Source organism: Dermacentor variabilis, chromosome 1 (assembly GCF_050947875.1).
Source record: "Dermacentor variabilis isolate Ectoservices chromosome 1, ASM5094787v1, whole genome shotgun sequence".
In the NCBI taxonomy this organism is placed as follows: Eukaryota; Metazoa; Arthropoda; class Arachnida; order Ixodida; family Ixodidae; genus Dermacentor; species Dermacentor variabilis.
This window is the reverse complement of record NC_134568.1, coordinates 35,928,292-35,945,919: the sequence shown is the minus strand read 5'-3', so window position 1 is coordinate 35,945,919 and position 17,628 is coordinate 35,928,292. Positions and strand designations below refer to the sequence as shown.

The 17,628-nt window shown below is 43.8% G+C and overlaps 1 protein-coding gene across 2 annotated transcripts in view; it reads right to left on the bottom strand.

Annotated features, from left to right (window-relative positions):
• Positions 1-17,628, bottom strand: part of Rab14 (RAS oncogene family member Rab14) — a 54,860-nt gene that overhangs the window by 22,481 nt on the left and 14,751 nt on the right. For both annotated transcript variants that reach the window (XM_075686646.1, XM_075686654.1), the window contains exons 4-5: positions 14,107-14,194; positions 6,089-6,119 (exon numbers count right to left, since the gene is read on the bottom strand). In XM_075686646.1, the coding sequence (XP_075542761.1) occupies positions 6,089-6,119; positions 14,107-14,194 (119 nt within the window). The remainder of the gene's footprint in view (positions 1-6,088; positions 6,120-14,106; positions 14,195-17,628) is intronic.

The window sequence follows — 17,628 nt, the reverse complement described above, 5'->3', positions numbered from 1 at the left end:
GATAATTTTGCAGTTTCAGGGTGTCTACCAAGTTGACATTTCCAAATTTCCTGAGCTTTCCAGGTTTTCCTTGAGTGCCATTGCCAAATTCCCTGGGCGACACAGAACATTGTTTTATGTCAAGAGACGGGCTGACACCATTTCGCCCGATGGTGTCTCTCTCTAGTAAGCATGCTAAAAAAATTTAAAAAGAAACGACTTAATCCAGCTTGAATAGTATGGGGGAGCGTTTATTTTATTCAAAAATAAAACAGAAGGGAGGAGTTAGTAAAATGCACAGCGAAAAAAAGATAGTATAATGGAAAAAATGCATAAAACTCATAGTGAGACATTCTCAAATACAAATAGAAACGAGATGCATACAGAAGCAAATATTTTCGAAGATTAGCTATTTGCTGGAGACTTCATATAGAAGGCAAGTCAAGGCGGGAGAATGCCTCTGAATTTTATAGTGACCCATCGTAAATATATAGTAAATAATATTAATTGTAAAGTGGGTTATGCTATGTTTCTTCAATAAATATATTGAATCATCCCCTCAAATTATTTGCAAAAGTTAATTATTGGGCCAAAGCATTACAACAAGGGAAGAAATAATCTTTTGCGATTACTACCGAAACCCCCCCACTTCGCCTTCACGAAGGCATTACCCTCTTTGAAGGGACGTCAAAGAGGGCAATGCCTTCATCAGAGCGGTCGTTTGAAGGGATACATTTCACTGAGAAGTGGAAAGGGTGTACCTTAAGAAAGCAGAATGTGCAATTTACTCAAAGCCTAATGTTCACTGTCTATTCCTTGTAACCACTACACAGTAATGGCAAAAATAAGTTGCGTTCGCAAATGTTATGCCGTGACCGAAGGGGATATTACGAGATACGCAGTTTGTTTCTCCGGTGTTCTTGGTGAGTTAAACAAGGCATCTTGTTTATTTCTAGGGGAAATTAGGGGCATGGTATGGATAAGGTGTAGGCAATGCTCCAAATAGGTGGGTTAAATGCACATTTTTAAGTAGAATAGGTATGCAAGTGGTCCATAGCCTTATTAGTCTATTTTACGAGCAGTGTAAGACAGACTGCTGCTCTTACCGTATTTACACGATTGTAAGTCGACTCGAATGTAAGTCGACCCCCCATATCGCTTGACCGAAAAAAAAAAAAAAAAAAAACCGAGGGCGCATTCGATAACGAAAATTTATTAGTAGCTGACATGGTCACTGGACTACTCGTCTTCACTAGTGCTGCTATCGTCATCGTTGCTGCGGTCCCACAGCGCGTCGTGGTCCAGCGAAATTTCAAATTTGGCAAACGACCGCACCAGGACATCTTGCAGAACAGCAGCCCACGCCAAATGCACCTAACCACATGCAGCTGTCAGGGAGGCTCTTTTGACAGGTCCGGTTGGCGTAATTTCGCAGTCTTCTGCCGCCAGCCACTCGTTGTACTCACGGCGGAGCAGAACCTTAAAATTAAGGCGAAGGTCCGGGCTTGTTTCATGACCACGTCGCACTTCAATGGCAGGGACCGATCACGCATTTCAGCGACATACGCCGCAAGCTTAGCCTACAGCTCCGGAAAGCGTCCAGACTTAGGCACGTGGGAAATTTCTCACTTGCCGCCACAGGGTGAAAATTTCGCTTCGCTGCAGTCGCCACTCTCGCACCACCCGTTTAGAAACATCGAAATTGCGGCCCGCTGCACAGTGATTTGTTTCTTCGGCGAAAGGATGGCAGCCCTCTTGAACGCTGCTGTGAATGAGTGCCAAACGATTAGTGAGCCTGCAGCACTCATGACGACTGGGGAAGCATAGAAGTAGCACGTAGCCGGCAGTCAAGTGGAGCGCGTCAAAAAGTTGGTCAAACCAATACCAGTGCCTTTAAACAGAGAAAGAGAAACCCGCGAGCGGTGTCTGCTCTTCCATGAACTACCGATACTTCCCGCAAGCGCCGCCGTTCTGAGGGTGCTGCCGCAAATGGGAACAGCGGCACTTCCATCAACTATTGACACCCCCCCATGAGTGTTGCATCCACTGTAAGACTCAAAAATGTTGAAAAACCCTTCCGAAAAGCGAACAAATACGTGGGATAGCGAAAAGATATGGGTAGGGCCATAGAGCAAACATAAAATTGTAACTACGTTGTAGCTCCCGTTGGTATTGCTTTTTTTGGCGGGGCCATGTTTTGGTTTCGATTGTAAGTCGACACCCCAACTTCAGACTTTCAAATTTTAAAAAAGTGGTCGACTTACAATCATGTAAATACGGTACATTATTACAATAACAACTGAGATGAAATTGTGCAAACATAACAGGAGCAATACGCCAAGTTTATGTGCGATGGTAAATGCATGTTGATAAATACAGCATAAAAAAATTGTGAACAAGTGTTCGAAATTATCACGCTACTGCTATGGTCCCAAGAGAGTTTAATTAAGATACTTTATACTTTGAAGGAATAGGCAGCATTTCAAGTGGAATGTATTACATAGTTTTAATATTTCTGGGTTATTGAAAAGCGTTACGAATAATCATTGAACCCTCATTTTTTGTACTTTTTTTGTCATGCGTGATGTTAGTTTAGGCTGGTATCCTCACTGAACTAAAGAAGGCAGCTTCATTAGGTTTGGTGACTAAGGATAAATTAATGGGTGATGTGGAGGTGAAGTTCAAAATAGATGGCTTTCGGAATAAATCGCGTATGCAAGCACTCCAGCGTGTTTGAGCGTGTCTAACGAGAGCGGAAGAATTTAGCTCGCTTTTCTGGCAGCACTATAAAAGCCGCCAAGACAAAATTTAGCGAAAAATGGTGGTGCCCAATGGAAACTTCCTGTGCGAAGTGGTTGGATCAAATACAGCTTTTGTAAAAATTGTCTAATTCATAGAGTGTGTGACATGGCCGCTATCAACTATGCTTCCCAGTGTCCCGACATAGCTGTAGTTTACAACAAGCTCATATTTTGTGGAAAGTGGAGGGGGGCATTGTAACTGCAATGTATGACAAAATTTTTACGTTCCTGGTCCGGTTAAAAGCGTAAATAATAATGAGCCGTCGTTTTTCTTTCCTTATTTTCATGTCTCATAACACCTTCCGTCCTTGTTTCAGCGATGTCCACCATGAACTTAACGATACATTTGTTTATATTTGGCGAAAATAATGGGCGCATTATCACCAATATGAAGGCAAACTTCGAAGATAGAGAACTAATTATGATATTTTTAGTATATTACACATGTAAGCTATTCGGAGCTTTAGGAATGTGTTTTGCGAACAAAGAATTTATCCCATTGCCCTGGAATAATTGTGACCTCAACAGATATCAAATCTAGTGGAAATTGAGTGTGTGGGAAGAGTAAGGGGGGGGGGGGGGGCATTATAAAGCACTAAAGCATTGCATACCCCCTCAGCAGTTGTAGTGGTGGTATTTAGCAGGTTCGCTGGACGCCTTCGGTCGCAGGGCCGAGATGGCGAGTCCACTTTTTTTAATGTGTGAATATTGCAAGTAATTTATGCTGATTGTATGTCGTCGCCTATAACCTCGACAGTACTATTATCTAAACTAGTGATACATTTATCTTGTAGACTTAAACAGCAAGTACAATTCCTTGTTGAATTATTTGAATTCTTTGTAGCAAATGTGCCTTTTTATGTATGCTGTACTGCTACTACTGGGGGCGATCCGAGACCACTGTGGGTGCACTCATTGCCTTTTGCCCCTGTATCATCTTGAGATGTTATATAGTTGCAAGAGATAAATGCAAATTCAGCTCATTTTTCGGGCCCCCATGTTTCACCATGTGTGATTGATAAATAGGTCCCTGTCGGTTAAATATACTTAAAACAGAAGCATTTCCACGCCATTTCACTTACTGTAACACACGGACACACTCTACAAATAGTTGGTATGCCCCTGCAAATCTTTTACTGCCGCAGAACATCAGAAAAAGCTCTGACGGCCTGCCAGTACACTTATTAGGAACATCGGTGCTCATCCTGTGACAAAAGGCAGCGGGTGCACGCGTGTCCCGTGACAATTGCCCCTTCCCACTCATGCTGAACTCCGCAATGTGCGCACGCTTCACCGCGTAATACTGCTGTAGTGAGGCGAAGCCGACTTTCGGCAACCGGCATTATGCAATGCGCCGTGCTTTCCGAGCTTCGAAGCAAATCGCGAGGACCACAAAGGCGGAGTCGGTGCCATTGCTGATAGCGGCAAATTCTTATGAAAAACACGGCACAGAACGGCAAGAAGCTTAATAGCGAACGCAGAAGCAGCTAGGCCTAGCGTTGCTGCGGTGGTGGCTACGGCTGCCAGCGGATCTGCGTGCGAGAGTGTTTGAGGAGCGACGAGGTAATCAAAACGGTGGCGGTGGTGGTGGTTTTATTAATGCCGTTTCGGACCTGCCATGATGACAATAAGTCCGGAAAATCGGTTGGCGAAGGGTTCTTGCATCCGAAATGTCAGACGTTATTATACATAGGCTCAATGGGGTACGTGGTGGTGACGCGAAGCTGTCCGAATTATCGGGAGTCCGGAAAGTTGGTCGTTGACTAAACACTAGCAACTCCGCCTACTCGAGCCAGCTTTACCGCGACTTTCTTTCTCTTTCAATAAAATTACAGCTAATTTTTCTGATAGAAGCACGAATTCCCCGAGTTCTCCCCGAGTTTTTCCAGACTATTGGAAATCCCCGAGAATTCCCAGTTTTCCTGGTTGGTAGACACCCCGAGTTTACAATGCACTCAGACTTTGTATACATCAAGTGATATATACAAAGGAAGTGAAGGACAGACAAAGCGTAATGCAACCAGAATCATGGGAACAAGTAGGAAAGCAAAACTGTTACACAGCTCTGCCCGGCAACGAAGCTGCCTATAACACAGCTCCAGGATTCACAAGCCAAGCGACAGGACAGCCGCTGGAAGGGGCGAGGATGGGATGTCTCGTTAGCTACTGCGATATCCTACGACACTATAGAATACCAAGGGCACTGTATCCAGCTGCGCACAAATCCCCAAGCAAATGAGAATTAGCCTGGTGGAGGCCGCAAACTAATACTTTTCCTAATCCATCACTACTACAGCAACATTTATCTAGATAAATATAATACCAACTTATGCATTAAATGACAAGAAACAGCAAATCTGTTCCGTATCCTCTGGGCATGCCCCAAAGCGGAAAGAAGCAATTACTACAGAGCAGTGGGAGGCCATGTTGCTCAGCTCTGACTGTTGTCCCAAGACACCGCGCCACTGCACCAGGTGCGGAAGCCGCCAAGGTCTAAGGACTCACGGTCGCTTACCAATATCACCTCCAGCAATCTACAATTCCTTTTTACCAAATAAGGTTTCTACTCGCTCACTCACAATGCAAACTCAATTAGAGAAAAGAATAAGCTGAAGTATCAGTAGCACTATGAATAACTAATGATCGGATGTAAAAAATATAAATGGCGAGTGCTACTTAGCTAACACTTTCATGTAGATTTAGCTATACAAATACTCAAATTGGTTGCAGTGCAATTTATGCACTGAAAATCATGCATAAAAATGAATTGTGAATGTAAAGCATTGAACTCCTTTGCGCAATCATTTTGACACCAGCATGCTGCCCAATTGAACCATAAATAGCAATAAAAGAAGCTGTACCACAGGAAAATCTATGTACTGTTTACGATTCCTACGGTGGCTGAACAACGGCAGTCGCCCACACTTCCCCTCCTAGTAATCTTGGTAGAAAACACTATGGCCCTACCCTAACTGGATGCCATACTGGCACCCAAGCACGCTGCTAAAACATCCTCACAAGCATTAAAACAACCGTGTGCCTCATGGTGAACATCTCGCACCATGCCCATCTTTCTCAAAAGCTGCGTCGAGGCAAACCAGCTGGCCAAGAGAAACCAATATACCAAGTCCTCTTGCAAAACGACGACTGCTCAAGTTAACTGCACTGAGCCTCTCTTCTTCAAGGTTTTTGTCTTTTCAGGTAATGCAAAAATCTACTAGAATATTTCTCGCAGTCAGATTGACTTTGAATTAATACAGTTATAACGCGTAGCCATGGCACTAAAAAACAAAGCAAAGCTGACTTACGTTTTTGCACTAGCCTCCACAAACATTAGACCTGCAAGGTGAGAAAAAGAAAAGAGTAAACATTTTGAAGCAATGAATTAGGGGGCAGTCTGAAAGGACAAACACAACTGTATGTAAATCTTGTAAACTTGTCAGGCTTATCGATCTTTTCTATGGCGTTCACTGCGCACGCAGATAGAGGAAAATCGTCGACAGGCAGACATTGTAAGAACACAGACTACAAAGTCAGCGCCCTTTTTCTCTCTGCCTGTTCCACGTTCCTTAGTTACACAGGTTGTTTCAGGGAACAGTCAAAATTTTTTAAAGGTTGCCTGTGGCAGACAGCACAATTCTAATTCATGAGCTGGTATACTCGAAGAGGCGGACATTACTTGCAAAAAAAATCGAAATGCATAATAGACTAATTAACAAAAAATTCTTAATGAGTTTAAGTAATTACCTTATGGCCCATATTGCTACTTACAAATTCTAGTCGTGGAGTTTGCAAGGCGAATCCACTTTGTACAAATTCTCAGGATGAAACCTCTTTAGATATATTAATTACCGAACTTTCCAGAGAAATACATAGGGGTTCCAGTTACTTTCTTAACAAAACGTCGTTTTATGCATTGAAGCACAAAAGTAACTGGAATGCCAATGCATTTCTCTGCAATAAGGGCAAATTGCAATAAGAGCCATAAGGTAATTAGCTAAAAACTTTATTAGTAAAGTTTGTTAACCTCGCAAGTGTTTTATTTTTTTTTTTTTGAAATTTTCCTAACCAAAAGGGCCTATTTTTTTTATTGCGGATTTTAAATCGCATTGCACTAAAAAGCAACTACTCGATGCTGAAGAAATATTTGCACCACATATTAAGCGGGTACGCGGGTTATAGAATGGTAAGAAATGTCAGAAAAATGTATTTTGAGGAATATGCATTTCAGAAATGTTTGTGCCTTCAAGCACCTGCCCTCAAATTATAAACGCTGATTTAAAAAAATTGGCTTTCAAAGTGCCACAGGAGCCACAAAACGCCCTGCGCCAGGCAAAACTTGTTCAAACTTCCCGTGTGCCGCGGCTGCAGCCACCAGCCGACCACCACCATCTTAACCTGTTTTCTTTGTGCACATTTTGTGCCGGCTCAAAATGGTGGCACTCAAACAGAACGACCGCTCTCGCCGCTTTTACAAAGGGCGATTTCTGGCCTCTGATTGGGCGGAGCGCACGTGCACAAGCCGAACCTCCAGTCTTGTGCCTCCCATTGGCTGGGGTGAGTGAAGCGGCCGGTTTGCACGGGTGGTCTTCATCTGCTTTCGCTTGTGTTCACACGGCTGCTGCACCGTCTTTTTGTCGTGTGGCAGGTCAGGAGATGCTCGTATAAAGAAGGCATGTCAAGCTTTTGGAAAAAAAGAAAAAAGCGTAAATGGAACGAGAGGCTGCAGACTGCGGACAACAGCCCGCTACCTGAATGGCCGGCACGAACGGGACGGTCAGAACGACCTGTTGCGTCCAGCGGCATTCTAGACTGCGCTGATGCAGCATACAGTATTCAGTGGGCAAGTCGGCTGAGCGTGCGAGAAGTGAATATTCAAGCTGCTCGTTACAAAAACTTTGGAGCATCAGACAGTAGTGCTACTAAGGCCAGATATTCAAAACTGCACAAGCCAGAAAATGACCTTGTATAGAGCATTGGCAGGCTGTAGAGCGAAGTGTTTTTGTACGACAATCAATTTAGTCCCTTCAATAAGTATTCCATGCGTGTTATTGACTAACATTGCAAGTTTATTCGGCTAAGGAAAGGCTACTTTATTATAAAATTTTTTTATTTATTAAGCTTGCAGGTCACTAGAACAGGCACATGAAGTAGTAAATGTAGTTTCGCATGCTGGTTTAGGGGCAGTACATGGCTTTATAACAAGCTTTTCCCTGTTTCCTGAGGGGGGGGGGGGGGTACAGTCGTATATATTTAGTGGCCATTCTCCTCAAGAATAGAGCTACAAAATGATGTCATTAAAGGGACACTAAACGCAAATACCAAGTCGACATGGACTGCTTTAATACCATCCATCCCAGAAACCTTGCAATGCTTGTTTCGTGCCAAGAAAAAACTTAGTTTACAAGAAAATTTCACCTGAAGGGTCTGAATGCCTTTTTCGAAATTCAAATCTCCTGCCACTGAACTGGAAGAGTGGTGACGTAACATATGCGATCACTACCCTTTGCTGCCTGCCGTCAGTGAGTAAAACGATGCCAGACAGACAGAGGTACCGAGTCAAGGCAGAGTGGTAGATTTGCCGCTGCAGCTGCTTTTTGGTCAAGTGGCGTAAACCATTCGGGCATCTTGCGACATCACATAGAAGTTGAATTCTCTGGTACTTGCAGTTTGTGTGAGTTTTGCGAGGCAGCAAAACCAGCGCAGCACTACGCGATCAGGAAAGTTCTGGAACGCGAAAGCGTGGGCGGCACAGAGTCGAGCGTAAACAAAAAAATTGGAGGACGCTTAAGCTTCGCCTTCAAGAGTGGAACGCGACAGCGTTCCTGTCGACCCGCCAAGGGGTGTAAGACAATGGGCTACAGGGCAGCCATCACTTACGAGGCGCCCCGCATCGGACGCGGTGAGCGTCGAGCCATATGGTCCAGCAACGCAGCGTTCGGCGCAGCAACGAAACGTGCGCCTGAGCAAGCGGAACGAACCAAAGAACTCGGTATCTCGGAGGGGGAAATGATGCACGCCAGCCAAACGTCGTGATCGGCACGGGCCGAAAGATAGACAGATAGTGATCTAAAGAAAGGAAGGCCGCATGATTCTGCAGAGGGAGCAAGGCGAAGCGTTGTCAGGGGAGAGAGAGTCCATGCCGCGACCCGCCTCGCACCGGTCCTCGTACAGCTCCAATGCGCGCGTGGCGCGCCATCTGTTGGGCAGCGCCGTACATGGAGAGGAGGGGGTCTTCTATGTTTGCCGCAAGATGGCTCTGCGTGTGCGGAAAGCCCAGAAGAAATGCAGCGGAAACGCACTTCGCTACTCGTGTAATTGCGACTTCTGTAAGTTACATGTTCATAATTACCGATATACACCGCAGTATAACTTTCCACGGCTCGTTTCGAAGGCAACACCGCATTCACTAGAGGCGCGTTTGTACCGCTTGGAAGCATCGAACTCGTGGCTGAGTGGTAGCGTCTCCGTCTCACACTCCGGAGACCCTGGTTCGATTCCCACCCAGCCCATCTTGGAAGTTGCTTTTTATTTATGAAGTGCCTGCCGTGATTTATCGCTCACGGCCAACGCCGCGGACGCCGACGCCGACACCCGACGCCGACGACACCGGCTTTTCTGCGACACGAGCTCCTTAACGCTATCGCGTTAAAACCTTTCGAACGCCTGCGCCGTTGTCAACGACAATTTCAACGAGTTGTCTTTTTTTTGAAAAATGAAATATAACTCGATTTGTAGCATTTTATTCCATCTTGTAATACAACACTAGGATGTTTTTATCAACGAGTAGTTGAGCACTGGAGACAGAATTTAACTGAGGAGTGCTTTTATCATCGGGCAAGTACTTGAATGTCCCAGGCGAGTCTCTAATGTCGTGCATTTACCTCAATTTCTCGATTATTAAAGGGCACCTCACCAGGTCTGGCCATTTTGAGCTGACAAGCGCAGAGCAAACGATGTGCGCCAACCATGGTGTTTGCAAAGAATGACATTGCTACGCGCCGCGAAAAGGTCTGAAATTGCAATCTGAATGCCGTTTTCCCTTATCGCGGCCGCAGCGCTCCAAGCCAGAGGACAACGTACTCGCGTCCCTGCGGCTACATTACTTGGGTACACAGTGTGACGTCACTCGTGGTATCATGTGACTTCGAAAATTATTCAAGGCACCAACTGTTATTTGTGTGGTGTGTTGCTTGAATTGACAAATTAAAGTTTAGAGAAGTAATAAAACACACAAACGGAATGTCTGCGTGTTTTTCGTTTTACTTCGCACCGAAGCAAGAGAGATGTACTTCCACTTCATCTGCTTGTCCCCACGTTCGTACAGTCACGTGTGCAGGTACCAAAAACCATGCCATTTTCTACCGTGTTGCAGCACATGATCATGCTCTACAATCCGCTTGTTCTGCCTCAGTATTCGTGTAGCACCAAATTATACCGCTAGTCATGCGTCCTTGTGCACAGCACGCAAAATTGTGCGCTGCGTGAACGAGACAACAGCTTGCACGCGACACTGTCAGCGTAAGGGCATAACGTCGAGAAAAAAAATGAAGGCGGGGCCTGTGATATATGCGTCACGCGATCCTCGAGGTCTGGTATGGGAGAATGCAGGGAAGGAATTTCGCTTGCGGAGGCTAGACAGGGCGAGTGGAGAGAGAGTCTTGCTTGACAGTGGAGCCTGCCTGCTGAAATCATGGGTTTGCGGCACTGAAATATTTCTATCTCGGCTATTAATAAGCCAATTTGAAACACTTTTGCGGCAGAACGCTCCCTAGAGGACATGCAACAACTTGCAGCGTATGACCAAAATTTGCTATGGGGCCTGGTGAGGGGCCCTTTAAGGCTCTGTTCATGATAATATTGATGCCTTAGAGATTCTCGAGCACTAATCTATCATTTTATCTTGACTTAGTATTTACCTTTAGTGTCCCTTTAATGTTGCTGTAGCTGCATTCTAGAAAAAGATGTAGCTATCTAAACTTCAAATGAGTTTTTCTCAGTTTTATGTTTTTACACACCACACTCAGCCTTACAGGGCTTGTCTCTATGATGTTGTTGAGAGACAATAAAAAGTTTGGTATCAGTATATTCATAATGAAATGATCTAGGGGGTGATGTTATTTCTGCTACTATAGCATAATTTTGCAAATTACAATAAAAAATAATGAGTGAAAAATAAAAAAAATAGTCACAGTAAATGTTGGTCTGGTTTCTTACCTTTAGAATGCTGTCAAATAAATATAACATCACCCCCTTGAGCAAGTTTTTGGCATTAGCATCATGTACTTACTTTATGTGTTTAGCAATGCAAAATTGCCAAAAAGCCCCAGAAGAACCCATCAAGTTTATTTTTTAACTTTAATACTTTCTGAACCAGAGTAGGTATCGAAAAACCAATTATAGATTTGAAATCGGCATGAAAAACTGATTGAAACAGCAAAGTTTAGTCCAGATTGAACCAAAAATAAAGAAAAACCTTTTAGAACCCGTGTCCCCCTCTAAGTCAAATCAACGCAATATAGTTCATTTCTGAACATTACATATGAAACCAGCTGCTTGCTTCTGATAAGAAATACAAACCATATAAAGCAAACAGTTGCAAACGTTTCGTCATTGCTCACTGGAGCAGGCTAATCAACCTTTGGCTGCTTCACTTGGGAATCTTTGGGACTGTGCAGTAAACTTCAAAGCAGGGAACGACACTGGGACGAGAGCACTTAAGCTTTTCAGCCCTGTTGCGATTGGTTTCATCGACCTCTAATGTAACCAGTTTATCATCGAGAAACTGTTGTATGTGCTCCAGACGGTCATCTGGCGACATCAAATTGAAAGTCTTGCTGGAACGGCCAAAAATAGAAACCGAGGAGGCTTGCGCAAGGATCGTTGACATCAAGCTGCACCCACTGTGCACTTTCTGAGATGTTCTATCACCAGAAAAACTGCTCAAATCAGCATCATTGCTGCCTTCTTCCGAACACAAGATAAACATCGGTATGCGAATAATCTTCTTTGGAAGAAGATGACGAAGATGAAAAGCTGCTTTTTCCGGTTGACAGGCCAGCTACGCATGTGCCGCCATAATCAGACACCATGTTTTCACACAGAAACCACGCTCCTGTGGCAAGAGAAACTGAAATCGTCAAGTAAGTGCTTCTGTCTGGTGGGCGACACACGATCCAAGCCGCAGACGAGCGCTTCTTGTCCTAAACACTCAAGAGGAGAACCTGTTCTGGTAGAATGAGTTCTGCTCACCCAAAACAGTTTGGGGATGCTTTAGCTAGGACGAGTTCTGTTTGTCCTGAACGCTGAAGGGGTTAATTAGGCATTTCAATTTTTTTTTTTGCAATGTTCGCCCCTTCAAGCAGACCAGCTCATGAACTAGAATTGTGCTTTCTGGCACAGACAACCTTTAAAAAATTTTGAAAGTGCTCGCTGAAACACCTGGTATATATATGTGCTGTGAACACCAGAGAAAATAACCATTGCCAACTAACACAAGCTTCCATACTTGCATCCTGCATCAAACTTTTTCCTAGTAAAGTTAGAAATGGTATGGTTTAATGGTTGGGGAAGCACTGAACAGCAGAGGTGTTAAGTGTACAACTGACAACTACACTACAAGGCTATCTGAAACTGCTCCACTGTTGACGCCACACACACACTTATTCCATAGTTTTCTAGAAAAAAAAAAGGGGGGGGGGAGAACAGCACGCATATATGCACGTAGCAGTATTGCTATAAGGTAACCTGCATATAACTTCACTTAAACAAAGCAACAGGCATTCACACCTTTAGTCTTGAAAGGCTCGAGGCAAATTAGTTGTACAATCTTGCACAGCTTCCTTACCTAGCGAGAAATGCCATTTTTACTTATGCCTCTGACTAAAGCTAACCAGTGAAAATAAAGCTTCACAGTAATATAGCAATAATTATCTGCCACACGAACTCCCACGATGTAGTGAACAAGTTTTAAAATAGTGTCTTAGCAATTGGCTGAGAGTTACGATAGAGTAAGAGGTTAAAAATATACTGCCATGATATTTTCAATTCTTCCTTTTTCCATTAAATTAAGGTCCATGACTCCTAAACCCTTGAAAATATGCTGGCAAGCCTCAAAACGCTCTAATAAAATATAATAGTTGACTCCTGTTAATTCAGCCCTGACGGGACCAACAAAATTACATTATCCGGCAGGTGGATTAAGATGCAAAAAAAATACCAAAACACACTGCCCTATTCTAACATGCCCCCGAAAGAAACATGCGGGGCTGTCTGTTCAAAGTAGAAAAGTAATATAGAAACTACATTAAAGCATCTAAACAAAGTAGAAATCTAACATGCTCCCGATTTTTTAGCAGAAAAAATGGGCAAGGGTCTAATAGGTGTTGCACACTGGCGGCCGGTTTCCTATAATCAACTTCACCGCATTACATCTGTGTTGAGGCCAACCACCATGGAGCGAAAAAGCGACCAACTTTCAACGACCAAAAACTGGCTGTTTGTCGCTGATCTACTCTCTGCACATATTCACCACCTAGCTAGCACCACCACCATAAGTGGTTGCGTGCACTGGAGAGCCTGCAACAATGATTGTAGCACAGCTGTATGGCTTTTGTTGGCCGCCTAAGTCGAGTTCATCTGGCCACAACAATTCCTCGCAGGCTGAGTTACAGCGGCATGGCCAGCGGTGTTCGCCCGCTCTTGCTAGCATTAAGTGTGGGGTGACAAATATGCAGCCGTGCTCCGTGCTGGAATATTCCGCTACGCAATATTTACAGCAAAATTTCGCTCCATGGAGGTTGGTCTTTACGCAATGAAGCATAGAAATGCTGCAAAAGCTGCTTTGATTTCCCGACTGACTGCACCGCACAGGCAATTTTTGGCCCCATTGTCTTGAACAAAAAGCATGCGCGTGCTGACTAGTCAAGTTCACATTAACTAACAAAGGCTAATTTTAGGACCAAAATAGTGTTAGTTTGAACCCATAGAAACGAACGGCACTACACGGGACGTTCAGCCGTGATCGCAATGCCCCAAAAATACAATTAACCTGAGTCAAATTAACAGAAATCTACTGCAGATTTTCTATAGCCATGTTCAGTTTCACTTCTTAGGAAGTTCTAAAACACTTTTAAACAACGTAGCTGCACAAAAGCACACTGTGGATAGACTGCGGACAGCTGGCAGCAAAATAGTGCACATCATTTTTGCGGATCAGACACAGCTGCAAAAGCAGCTGTCTTTCAGGCTTCTCACATGCGAACGTACGCTATTTCTGCTGTAATACAAAAAAAGAACTTCCAATGTGCTTGTTTCCACTGCTCACCATTTTCATCAGCAAACTGCTTTGCCTCGTCATACGTGACATCTCTCTGAGCTTCAAGATCACATTTGTTACCAATCAAGAAGATGACCTGCACACAAAAAGGGGGGAAACAATGGAACAGTTGACATGAAAAGTCCGAAATACAAGATCACTTCTTTTATGGTGTGAACCACACAACAAGGCTAACAAAACGAGAGCACATCTCATTACCTGGAAGCAGGCACAGGCACGATATCCATCTTTCTGTATTATTAATGTGCACATACTTAACTGTGCCGTCATTGCCGTTTCTCTGATCATCTATCACCCACCAACGTCCTCTTCACTACCACAGAGATTATAAACAGGGCTTATCATGTTGCCCAACCCTTTCTATTTGTTGCCAAGCTACCCCTTCAAAAACCCCTCCATATACATTTCTGCCGACTAGGTTGAATACCGGCAATCTACCCTCCCCCCTCCTCCTCCTCCGCAATCCTCTCTCACTCATTCCCCCAGATTCCGGCATGATGATTTCGGATGACGTAAGCGGAACATACGTCATCTCAGCATCTGGTTCAGAGCAGAAGTAACATCATCTGACATTTGCTACTGCTGCACAGAGGTGCGAGCATGCAACAGCGGTAAAAGAGAAAATCCAGGAAGCTGAAACCCTGGGAGTGGAAACTGTGGAATTGGAACAAGTGTGAGCAAAAATGTATCAGGGAAGGACGGTGCACATCAAAGGTTAGCACTACTTGGCAAAAGCGGTGGTTGCAAGTGAATGGTGGGGCTGCAAGCCCTTCCTTTGCCGCAAGCCAACCTTTTATAGGCTTCAATAGCGTTTGTCAGTGCATCACAATGTAATTGCTGGTGGCTCAGCCAGAGGAACACTTGACAGTAAGATTAGGAGGGTGAGATTGTTGTACTTGAACAATCACACAGTATGTTTGTTGCCTTATTACTTAAAGACAGGTAAAGGCTGAGGGTTTGATTCACAGTGCAAATGGTGCAGTAGCATTTTCTGTTCTGCAAAGCCAAAAGCGACGCATGACCTAGCACGTGGCTCCTTGGCATAACCTCCGAGATAGCGACAGCACAGCCATGCAATCTTGGAGTACATGCTGCTACATAGTGTAGAAACTGTGGTCACTGTGGGGTGCTGCGACGAGCCCTCTTGCCACCCGGACGCTCAGACACGAGCCAGTCTGAGTGACCGGCAGCCGTGGTGCGCTGAAAAATATGATGCGGCATGCTGGGACTCGCATCACAGTGACACCAACAGGTACATGCACCGTCTGCTTAAGGTGCTGTTAAAGGCTGCTTACAAAAAAATGATAAAATTACCAGCTCAGTGGCTTTTACCTGTTGCCTTTTGCCAAGACTGATTCAATAGTATAAAGCATTACTGATTTATCACCAGTTTATCCAAAGTGAAATTTCGTTGCAGTTGGTCTCTAACCCTTGGATGGAGACGAGTGTAGATGCACACCAGCATGCACTCGGTGCTGGTGCATGTCTATATGAACTGCCATGACAAGTTGCGAATTTTTTTTTTTTTTTAGAAGTGCTGCATTTTTCTGAGACCTCCACATTTTGTGTCAATTTTTTCTACAAAGTATGACACCAGGTATGCCTACTTCATTTCTACTGGTCTCGTTGAAAAAGACATAGCAAAAGTCATTGTGCATTATATTTACTTCTCAATATTACAAAAAACTGCACATATACACAAGCAAAAAAATTGTGGGGAGTTCACGACAAATTAACTCTTCATCGGCACCAGAGGATGCTTATCGTGATAAGTTGCCTCGTCTTCGGCCGAAGTTAACCCAAGTCCGAGATATATTTGCTTAAAACCATGTATGTACCTGCGAAAGGCTTCCCTCCCCTTATCATGAATTATATGCCCTCACTGCCAAAGACCCGGCAATCAGGGTCCTACATATTGACAGGTGTACGCATATTTGAAGCTTTTGAACAACAAATCATCTACCTGCGCTGTTCTTGAATCCAATTATTACTATTCAAAATGTGTTATCTCTTTTGTAAACTGTGCACTGACTCTGCAACTACTACTTGAAAACAAAAGGTACTAACATTCCTTTTAATCGCTAATGTAAGCACATACCAGATAACACAGACTGCAATCAGTCAGTTCAGAAGATTGTTGACCAGCACAAACACCAAGGAAAAACTTTTATCCCTTTGTATTGCAGTTGAACTAGGCCTGCAGGTTGAACTCATCTTTCAACAAGGCTTTATAAATGAACAGTCCATAAAGCACTCTCAAAGTTACCTGCCTGCAAACAGTGCCAAGCGGCCATTTTTCTCTTTTTTTTCCCACTTATTTCGCTGTTCATTCAAGACAAATAACACAAGCTTTGCAAATTGTCATTGTTGTGAAGCTTGGTATTTTAGAGCACCATAAGCACACGCAAAATTATAAACCAGGAGGCAGCATAGCACAGTAGGAAAGGCGTGGAAACTAGCAACTGCAACGGAGGAGTGCCTCTTATTTGTGGCTGTAATGACTTAGGTGTCAAGTGAAAAATATGTATTTCTTCCCTCTAACATTGCAACAAGCAGGCGGGGTAGCTGTTCTTAAAGCATGTGCCAACAAACGAGGACTGTCACAACTACAGAAAAATTTAAGTGAATTTTGGGCAAAATGAAGAAAGAGTATGCTGCATCAAATTTCGCCTTGATCTGTCTTTTCTACTAAAAACTTTTCCTGATAAATGGAAGTCCCTACTTCCCTTAAGGAAAGCTAATATTCATAAAAATTATGGTGTTTTACGTGCCAAAGCCATGACCCGATTATGAGGCACGCTGTAGTGAGGGCTCCGGAGTAGTTTGGACCGCATGAGGTTTTTTAACGTGCACCTAAATCTAAGTACACAGGTGTTTTCACATTCCACCCTGATTGAAATACGGCCACCATGGCTGGCATTCGATCCCGCGACCTCATGCTTAGCAGGCAACACCATAGCCACTATGCAACCATGGCGGGTCTAATATTCGTAACTGTATTGTTTAAGTTAGAAGGATCGAGGGAACAGAGAGACTCTATAATAACTATGTGAAGCCAACAGGCAATGAAACCAGGGAAAGTGTAGGGTAAGGTAACTCTTATTTAAATTGAATTGCATAAATAATTATGATTGAGGGTTACATGTGCGAAGTGTTTATGTTCTTAGTATAAGTGAAAGTGGAAGAACTGCCACTGATGGAAGCCATACTCTTAACCTCCAGTTGTCACAGATGGCAAGTTCTCTTTTCTTTTTCATTTCACTTTTACTATGCATCCTGACATATGCCTTTTCCTAATTTTTGAGCTATTCGATATGGCATACGACAAAAACATCACCTCTTATCTGTGGTATCTTAGTTTAATTTTTATGCTTGCCTTGCACTAGAAATTAGTTTTATAGCAGCTTTTCTACTGGCAGGGCAAATGCATGCTGCTTGTAACTACAATTATCAGCATGGTATAAAAATGCAACAGTATTCCCACATCCTTATGTTTGTGTGGACAAACAA